Genomic DNA, 10,500 nt, shown 5'->3' with positions numbered 1-10,500 from the left:
TTCATTTGCTCAAATATTTTTTGATGTCTCTCATTTCCTCAGGCTGGTGTTTAATTATTGGAATGTGGTTATGGAGAAGACTGCTACTGGACTTCCCTTCTTGTAATTTGCAAATTAGAAAAGAAGATATAAATTCTATTATGAGTTTTACCAAAAAAGTGTATAAACTGCCCTTAAGGTCATATTATGTGACCTAATCGAGTTCACTAAACTGAGAACTGATGAATGAATGGGACTTAGCCAGACAATGGAGGGAAAATGAATTCTACACTGACATTGGGTTTTGACGAGAACTCTAGGAAAGAAGAATTCTCTGAGCTTTGCATTTAGCTGGATTTTCACACCCAAATATTCTTTGACCTCTAGCAAACTCAGATAGCAAATGAAAGGTGAATATTTCTATGCAATACAATAAAAGAGATTACTTTTATTTAAATAAAATAGAAAAGACAAATGTCCAAATGTAACTTTATCATCACTTTAAAAATAGTACAACAAATGTATCACTTGAAGATAAAATGAAGTTAAAGACAATGAGATATAGCTGATTTTTCCCCATTCAAGAAGTCACCAGGATACAAGCCTCCTCAACTATTAGAATTCCCAAGATCCTGGTCAAGTTTGTGACCTGTTTCTGATCAGTTGGGTCCAAAGCAAATGAAAGGTCTGAGAGGGAAAGAGAAGGAGCATGAGAGGAAATTACAGATAAGGGAACTTTTTGCAACATTAACAAAGCTTATTAAACCACATTCATAGTCTAAAAACACCCCTACCCAGTCCTGGGGTCTTTGAATATACTGGTGTATTAGTGGGGAGGTAGAGAAGAGATTGATGTGGTCATCCATTTTGACACAAAGCAGTAGAAAGATACCCTCAGAGTTAAGTAGCATATCATTCCTATTTACCCAGGATTCCTTGCAAAGTCCTATAATCCAATTATGGGAGTTTCCCACATCCACTTCCCAGTAATGTTTGCCAGAGGTGAAGGTCTGAGCTCCCCATGAAGAAGTATACTCTGAACTTGCTGAGTATACAGTATGGGACGTGTCTTGGTGGTCAGGACTGCACTGCAAATGTCTCAGTTCTTCAAACAGAGGTGCATCATACTTGCTTATCTTATGGTCGAAGGTAATATACACTTGAGTAAAAAGAAAACAGCAGAGTCAAAGAACAGAGTTTAAAAGTTGTGAGGGCCAAGGGCAGCGATGTTCTGGCAAAGGTTTAACAACCAGATCTCTGAAACAAAACAAAACTATTTTGTTTTGTTTACTGGGAATACTCTCACCCTATCATGGTTACTTTTGAGGTACCAACCATTTAGGAATTGCTCATAAAATCCCGAAACACGAAACAATTAGTTTTCATGGATAAGTCAGTGCTGCCTGACTTCAGAACACGCCTTTATCATAGTGAATGTAAAGACTCTGTTGCTGGAAATATGGAGACAAGTCAGCAAGGGCTTCTTGTTTCTCTACAAAGCAAGTAGATTTCTAATCAAATGACATAATCAAAGAAAATTTCAAGGTTATGTAAAGATGTGGGGTGTCAGACTCTGGCCTTATTTTCACCAGCACATTGAAAATTTGGGAGTTTGTTCATAGATGCCAAGTAAATAGCAAAACGGCCCCTAACTCACATAAGCCTCTCAATCAACTGTCACAAAATAAAATAATCACAGTAATAAATATATTATACATGTAATTATTTATTTTTATTTATATTCTTTTTAATATTCTAGAATCTAGCAGTGGCATCCCCTTTTGATTATATGGCTTTGATAAATAGCGCATTGTCTCTTTTCTTGATCCGTGTTATTAGGGAGTTAAACAATTTCTATTATGTTTGCAAAGAATCAAATGTTGGTTTTGTTGATTTTTCTGTTTTATAAATTTATTTTTAACTTCATTAATATATGCTTTTATCTTTCGGTTTAACTCATTGCTCTATTTTAGAGTTGTATAATTAGTTCATTGATATTAGCCTTTCTTCTTTCTAAAAATATACATTGTAAGGCTTTAAATTTTCTCCTAGTGCAGCTTTCGTATATTATATATTATATTTAAAATATATGATTGTCATTATTATTTCCTAAATAGCGATCACTCTGCCTAAGATATCAGGATGTAATATTTAAATAAGCAAAGGTAAAATGAACTGGAAATCCATATGTGCCTTTTTCAAGAAGTGGTTTCTGTCAGAATTTCCATAGACTCCCTGGTCAACTTCTCCTTCATCTGCCAAACTTGCCATCTACATTTGTTTCAAATTGCCCTCCACATAACCAATCCTGTGTCCCATTTGTTTTGTGGCTGTACTTTTGTTTATAAACATGCTTTTATACTTTTTAAAATCTTGTGATTTTTTAGATAACTTTGCTTAAATATTTTAATAAACATTTAAATAACAACTTAAATAACAACTTTTGATAGACATTTAAATAACAAGGTGCTTCTAAAAATCTGAATATCTGCATGTAACCACAATTAATAACTAAAAGTTGAAATATACTAAACAGATATGCAGTTTAAGGTCAGGGAGCTTTTTTTTTTTAATCACTATAAGTAATCATATAACTGTTGTATTTGTTTGTTTTTGACAGGCTTCAGCTAGCATCTTCTGCCAGTTAATTCACAATAAATTATAAAGTTAATTATAAGGGTTTACATATATACCTGATTCCCTGTTCTCTGAAAAGAATAAGAGAACAATGAAGAGAGGTCATCCATGTATGGAAATGTTATTGCTGTCACACCAGAGTGCTGTCTCTCACCTCGGAAGTTGTTAAGCCTTTCCAACATCCCAGTGATGGCCCATGTGTTGAGCTGTGGCTCCACAGGCTGGGGCAGGTATAGCTGCACTAACTGACCTCTGCAAAACAAAAAAGATGTACTTCTTATCAGGCTCAGGGTCTCATTCACAATGCATAGAAGATGCTTCCTCAGAATCCTCACATTTAGGTTTAAAGGGTATGAATTTAACTCTACAAATGAAGGAATACAGCGGTGTTATTGTATTCTATAATTTGCTTCCCTGCTGTTAGTACATCAATCCAAGTAGAATATATCACCTCACGCATAATATATCTGTTTTCTTCTCCCTTCCAGGGAAGCCACAAAGCAATTCTCATTTATTTTCTGAAATTCAATAGGTACCAAGGTTTTAGAACTTGCTACCTTGTATAGAGGGAGCCTCAGCAATTTAGTATATTCTCCCTTGGTGATTTTCCCTTTCTTCTCTTCTCACGATCTTTCCACCTGCTGACTCTCTGAGCTTATTTCTCTTTCTCATAAGATACCTGGAATAATCCTCAAATAATGAGGATTTTTTAAATGACAGGCAAGAGGAGTAGTTGTCTTCTTGCATGGTGTACATTAAACATTTCAAATAAAACCATACCCCCTCAATCTTCACTTTTACCTAAGGGTAGTCACTATAAAGCCTGGAAATCTTTTAGAGATGGGAAGAATGAATGCAGACGGAAAGAAACTTCTTATTAAAATCATGGGTCCATCTCAGCAGAAATAGCCTGACCACTGGCACAGTTACCATGACTCGAATAAAGGTGCCAACTTACTTTATCACTATGTCTCCTGAATCCTGTAAAGAGAAGGAGAGGAAGGCTTAGTTTTCAGTACAAGGTGGCTCTCGCATTTAGCCTAGTTTGACAATACGATACTGGACTGGAAAATTCAATATCTCCAGTTTTCTTCCTTAGGCAAAATCATTTATCATTCTCCTTAGCTTTATCAAGTCATGATCTTCATAAAATTTAAAATCAGAAGATGTTCTTAGGGTGAACAAATGGCTTTGCTTTGTTGCAATCTCTAGCAAGATTCACAGAGGTTTCCCCAAAGTTCTGAGAAGGGTGCATGAGCTCCAAATCTAGATCTTCGAAATAGAAAGAGTGAATACATCCCACATTTCCACATATTGGCAAGTCCAGATACAAAACACAATTATCTATTCACAAGCTGTTCTGTTGCAGTTGGTCAGAAACTGTAGGTATAGCAGAAGAATTTTTAAAAATGTTCTGGGTCTGTTACTCAAAACTTTTCATGTAGTTTTTCTTCTCCTATGTAAGGCAAAAGTGACTCTGGGTCTCCAGGTTATGCTGGAGGAACAAAAACTGTCATCACAGTCAGAAGAGGTAGAATTTGGAACCAGAAAAGTAATGGAGGTCAAAGAGGATATAAACTTCAGTGGATATCAACGATTTCCCTGCCATCCTTCCTCAGTCCTTACCTGGAGCAGGTCCACGTCTGCTTTCTGATACAGTTTTTTCAGCCCCTCATATATTCTTCTCATGAGTTTCCCAGTATGATTCATCCTGATTACATTTCTCTGGAGCCGCTGAAAAATCATCCTGCCTTCATTTTCCAGGATCTCTAAATGTTTTTCCAGTTCTTCATGGAGGTATTGATATACCTTAGGATATTCAGCCTTGATCATCAACATCCGTAGATTTATAAAACCCTACAGTGACATTGGATTAATTAATCAATCAATCAATTAATTAATTATTTAGGTTCAATGAATGTTGCTTTTTTTTACACTTTAACAGTAGGCATATATATATATGTATATATATATATATTTACATTGTGTGTTTATCTCCTATAGTTAGATTTCTTTCTATCACTGCATATTTGACTCCTTTTACCCCATTTATCTCCCCTTTCCCCTCGTCATTGGATTATTAAGATCCTGTATCTAAATGGTTCTATTTTTCCAATGTCATCTATTGTCTATGTGTTATGTACAGTGTACTTGTCAGTTTGTTGGGGTACTATAATAAAAATACCATAGACTTGGTAGCTTTGAAACAACAGAAATTTATTTCTCAGTCTGTTAATTGGGAAGTCCAATATTATTGCTGACAGATTTGGTGTCTGGAGAGAGGCCCCTACCTAAACAGCCATCTTTTCATTGTGCCCTCAAATGGCAGAAGGAGCAAGGAACTTCTCCGGATTCCCTTTCATAAGGTACTTATGCCATTTATGAGGACTTTGCCCTCATGACCTAAGCATCCCCCAAAGGCCCTACCTCCTTGGAGATTAGAATTGCAAAATACAAATTTGAGAGTGGGGCTCAAACATTCAGACCATAGAAGTACTACATATAACTTTATGCCTTTCCTTTTTTCCCTCCCTCCCTTCCTTTTCATTTATTTTTTTTCCCTGTACCATTGTATCTAACAACTTTCCCTCAAATTTCACATTTTCATGAAAAAAATAGGAATTTAAGATCAATTCTTATATTGTTTCCTATAATTCATTACATAACCTAAATCATAATCCATTCTCCTCAATACTAATACTCACAACCTGACTTTCTGATGTCAGTGAAAAGCAACAATTTACCTCCTTAGGAAAATAGAAAGCATTAGACATGATCTAAAATTACCTCAATTTCCAAAATATTTTGTTTTTACCAGTGCTTGGTTCTGCATGCCTCTTAATATCCAGGGCTATACCTACCTCGTCTTTACTGGTCCATCCTGTCTTGTCCCCTTAGCGATATTATTTTCTAGATTACTACCCCACAATATTCATTCCCTCCTTTGCCCGTCTCCCTCTGTGTCTCTCTGTCTCTGTTTATCCTTCTGTCTCCTCTTTCAGTGCATCTGTCTCTGTTTCACTGCCTCCCTCATTCAATCACTTTTTCACATATGCTTTTTCCTTCTTTTCACACAGCCTTTAAACGTGCAAATTTAACAAACTGTTTTGGAAAACCCCAAACTAAACATTCTTGTCCTAATTACCTTATCTAGCTTCTATGCTAACACTTTTATCCCCATCAAAGCCAGACTAATTGATCAACTGTGATCAAACTCACTGTGCCCATGTGTGCAATTTCAATCGTTTATCCAGGCAGCGACTCCTTCTATTCCATACCCTTTTCTGAACTACACATTTCAACTCACCAAGAGCCTCCTTTTCTTAAACTCAAATAATATGATTCATTCTTTCGTTACTTCACCCTCCTTTCACATTTGACACTATTTACTACTCATTCCTTTTACCAGTACCTTCTGTTAACTCTGCTCCAGAAAGATGCATTTTCAGGAAGCTGCTGGTTCACTCCTCATCTCCTTTAGATTTCTGCCCAGATGGAACCTTCACAAAGGGTCTTCCCTGACCAGTCTGCATTCTCCAAACCTGGACTCTTTATACTCATTCCCTGCTTTAATTTTTTTTCCCCAAGCATTTCACAAATGTGATATATTATAAATTTTACTTTTTTATTTGTGGATTGAATTTTATCACTAGATGATAACCTCCTGAAGTCAGTAATTTGTTTTTGTTTCTGTCCATTTCTGTATCTCTTTGTTGGCCTAGAATAGTAAGCCCTCTTATGAATGAATGATTCATTAGAAAATCCAACCTAAATGATCAAGATTATTTTATCCCCCTCCACCACGGCATTCTCACAGTACCATGTACAGATTCCTGTTTAATGAATTATTATGCTCTAATATCGCCTGTTTCTATGTTTCCTTTAGAAGTGCTTGAGTTCTTTGAAGATAAATATATAGTTTACTTCTTCAGTTTTAGGTTCTCAATTCATTTTTGTGAATCAGTGAATAATACAATCCAACATCCTTAGTTCGGCATTCACATTCTTGACTTTGTCATAATTATGTTTCTAGCCATACTTCTCATCCTCACCTGCTTCATACTCTATGTCCCAATTAATACAAGCTACTTGTAGGTCCCGAACAATTCTATGGTTGGTTTTACTTTTACCTTTCTTGGTCCTCAGATCTCCTGCCACTAATATCCATGAATTTACAAATTCTACTACCATCATTCTACTACCATCCATGTTAGCTTAGAAGTTAGATAAGGTAATTCTACTACCATATTAGCATCAGATTGATTTTTACTTATTTGTGATGCTGTTTTTAACATTCAAATTTTACTAAGCTCCTATAGCACTCTATTTTTATCTCTATCCCAGTGATCATTGCATTCTATCTGTGGTAGTGCATTTTCTTGTCCCTGCTGATGTATTTATGGTAAATATTGCTGTATATAAAAAAAGTCAGGAAAAATCTTTCAGTTGCATATTGAGTTTTACATGAGATCCTACACTGAAGGGCATGTTTCCCTATAAAGAAGCATATGTTGCTCTTTTTCTCATCATCCACTCAAAGGACATTATGATTTAATTCAAGTCCTTCCACTGTGAGTTACCATATCTGTCCCAAGCTGGTGCCAAGGAAAATAGGGCTAACTGCTTACCTCCCATACTCTGAATTTGTTGATCTCTTTGTTTAGATTTCTCTGATTTTTCTGTTTATTTTTCCAAATAGACTTCATTTGCATCAGAATATTCTCCTGCAAAAGAACTATAAATATGAGCTCAAAAAAAGTAAATACAGTATATTTCAGATACAGTTGTCTCCCATTATTCATAGTTTTGCTTTCCACAGTTTTATTTACCCAAGGTCAACTACAGTCTGAAAATATTAAATGGAAAACTCCAGAAATAAACAATTCTTAAGTTTTAAATTGTGCACTGCACTGCATAGTGTGATAAAATTCTGCTCCATCTCACCTGGAATCCAAATTATCCCTTTGTCCAGTGTATCTATGCTGCATACATTACCTATCTTAGTCATTATCTTAGTTATCAGATATCAGTTACAGTATCAGTTATCAGATATCAGTTACAATCACTGTTACAGTATCACAGTGATTGCGTTCAGCTAACCCTTATTTTACTTAATAATGACCCAAAGCACAAAAGTAGTGATGCTTGTAATTTGGATGTGCCAACAACAAGAAGTCGTAAAAATGTATGTATGTATAGGAAAAAAAAAAAAAAACAGTATAGGGTTTGGGACTATTGCAGTTTTAAGCAGCCACTGAGGATTTCAGATTGCATCCCCCTCAGATAAGGTGGGATGACTGTACCTCAGAAAGAGATAAGGGGATAGACATAGACAGATATTTGTAGATAAACAACAAAAAGAGCAGAGATGTCATTGATTTTTCCTTGGGAACAGTAATTGTCAAATCTGAGAAATAAAACCAATATAGAGTTCCTGAATTTTAAAAATGTATCCATTATCTGAAGAATCTGGCATTGATATTGTATGTAACCTTGTCAATTTTCAGAAGTGAATCTTGCTTCATATTTAATTTTAAAATATTAGCTCTCAGTTTTTCTAAGGCACTATTAGAATATATTAGCCAGTGTTTCTAAATCTGCTATTATTAGAACGGGTTCATGGTAATCATAGCTGTAGTAGCAAATGACTGTCACTGAGACCAAATTTATTTACCATGTTACTCACACAAATACTAGCACCCTAATCCTCATCAGCTTCATCATATTCCTCTTCTTCAACCCAACAGAATTAAAAATTAAGGAGAGAAAGGATATTTATCCAGTTTCTTCACTGCTTTATCTCCCATTTTATAACAGTGCATGGCACATGGTGTTCAGAAATTCTATGTTTATTGCAGAAAAAAAGAATAATAATAATCAATGTATTTTTCCTCTTGCCAGAAGATACAGGGTATTTCACATTTCAAAGTGCATTCAGAGGCATTTCTTACCCTGTAGTGCTCAGCGACCTGCTTTACTGGACGGTGTCTGTGAGTGGCATGCCCTGGGGAGTGAGAGCAGAACAAACATAGCAGGCTCTTGTCAGTTTGACAGAAGAGGTTCTTTATTGCATGGTGTGTCTTACAGATTTGCTCAGCAGGGCTTGGTAACCGGCAGACAACTGACTCTTCAGTGGGAAGAACTCGTTTCTTAACTAAAATAGTGCTTTTGAAGTCCATTCGCTGTGATATTGTTCTGCACAAAGGGCAGCAAGCAGGAGTTTGGGTATCTTCCCACAAGAGACAGAGACAGGGAGTACAAAAGCTGTGCCCGCAGGTAATGGTGACAGGGTTTAAGGAATAGTCCTTGCAAATGGAGCAGATGAGCTCACTGGAGGAACGCTGCATTAATAGAGAATCCATGTTTCTGAGAAAACAAAAGGAAAGGGAAATCTTTACCCCTGAGCATGTGAGCTGAGTTTAAGCCTTCTCTCACTAACATGCATCTACATGATAGCAGGACAGGCAATGTTTTGAATAGGATGGTGAGGCACAGAGAAAGTCCTATAGACTGATAAGATGCATTATTGTTTTCCAATAGTAGTGCTTGGCCTGCAGCACTACTTCTCAGCTCCCTATTAGATACTCCATACTTTTCATCTATGTTATCTCTTTTATGAAGACGAAGAAATCAGAGGTCCTGAGCTCATCTCTAGTCAGAGACAGTGGGTCTCTGACTAGAGATGAGCTCAGGACTATATTGTCCCAAACTATCATGGTTCCTCCACTTTTCCCTCTGATTGGTGAGCACAAAATATGTGCTCCAATGCTGGCCAACGAAATTAGAAAATAAGACTCCTAGAAGAACTCTGTAATAAATATTTTCTTGCTTCAAAGGAGACATGTTGAAAAAGAAACTGCTTTTTGTGTTTGTAGATATTATTTGAATACGATATCCATTTGCATAGACATTTTGTGGTCCCAATATGAATTAGCCTAAGGATAAAAGCCAATACTCTGAGGATAACAAAGGGATGGAGAGAACCTGGGTTCTTAAGATGTCATTGAGCAGTAATTACCTAATTTTGGAGAGGCCAACTCATAAAAGCAGAAGTAATGGTAGAAAATTACCATTTAATAGATACTATAAGAATTGAATCAGGCAAGAATCATTAATGGATGCTAAAATAACTACATTTTACCCTTCATATTAGTTCTTAAATTCAAAAGAGAAAACATACCTTTACAACATGAAAATTAACTATGATGTGGTATTTTTAATATGTTCTCAGGTGAAAAAATTAACAGACAATAAGGACATTATTGGGACATTAGGGACATGATAAAGATAATAGGGTCTTCTTATTTCAGCTCAGAAATGCAGAAGTCTGGAAAGAAAAATGTTAAACAAATTGAAATTAACCACTTTTTTGAAACCAAGTACCGCTGATACTTTTCTTGATTGTATTGCATCTACTGTTGAGACCAACAATGACATTCTCTACGTATTTTATTTGTAGCTAACTGATTCTGTCTTAAAGTTTGCATTCTCTTCTGAAATTACCCATCTTACATGTTCTCTACATTTTTTTTTCATCAAACCTTTAACATACTAATCATAATTATTTTAAATTCCTTGTTTGTCTTTGGGAAAGATGAGAATATCCGACTTTCTTCTTTTCTCATGCACACATGTGTGTGCAAGCTCATTCACTCACACTCAAACGTTTTTCAACAGTATATAAAAATTACTGATTAGTGACATACATTTTAAAACATTATTTAATCCCTAGAAGTTTTGCTCATTCTTCATTTTTCCCAAGTAGGATATCATAAGTGCAAATGATTTCACTATATGGGGGTCTTCTCTTTCTTCCCCTCAATCTATTTCTCAATATATATAAAAACAATCTTACTAGTCAATTTTTTGGCTAATTTTCTTAAT

At 35.6% G+C, this 10,500-nt stretch overlaps 1 protein-coding gene across 1 annotated transcript; it reads right to left on the bottom strand.

The window, feature by feature from the left end:
• Window positions 1–638: 638 nt before the first annotated feature.
• On the bottom strand, window positions 639–8,978 carry TRIM77 (tripartite motif containing 77). Its single transcript, XM_039848338.1, has 6 exons — window positions 8,568–8,978; window positions 7,245–7,340; window positions 4,243–4,473; window positions 3,575–3,597; window positions 2,771–2,868; window positions 639–1,138 (listed from the first exon to the last, which is right to left on the bottom strand). The coding sequence occupies exons 1-6, from the start codon at window positions 8,976–8,978 to the stop codon at window positions 639–641; spliced, it is 1,359 nt and encodes a 452-aa protein (XP_039704272.1).
• Window positions 8,979–10,500: the final 1,522 nt, after the last annotated feature.

Source organism: Pteropus medius, unplaced genomic scaffold (genome assembly GCF_902729225.1).
Source record: "Pteropus medius unplaced genomic scaffold, Ma_sr-lr_union100, whole genome shotgun sequence".
Taxonomy (NCBI): domain Eukaryota; kingdom Metazoa; phylum Chordata; class Mammalia; order Chiroptera; family Pteropodidae; genus Pteropus; species Pteropus medius.
The sequence above is the reverse complement of the archived record's forward strand: the minus strand, read 5'-3'. Positions and strand labels throughout refer to the sequence as shown.

Excerpts from the sequence above, each read along its gene's own strand:
- TRIM77 (XM_039848338.1), bottom strand. The coding sequence starts at position 8,978 with ATGGATTCTCTATTAATGCAGCGTTCCTCCAGTGAGCTCATCTGCTCC. Across the intron at positions 7,341-8,567 it reads AGGTCGCTGAGCACTACAGG|GAGAATATTCTGATGCAAAT; the intron begins GTAAGAAATGCC and ends GTTCTTTTGCAG. Across the intron at positions 4,474-7,244 it reads ACAAATTCAGAGTATGGGAG|GGTTTTATAAATCTACGGAT; the intron begins GTAAGCAGTTAG and ends ATGTCACTGTAG.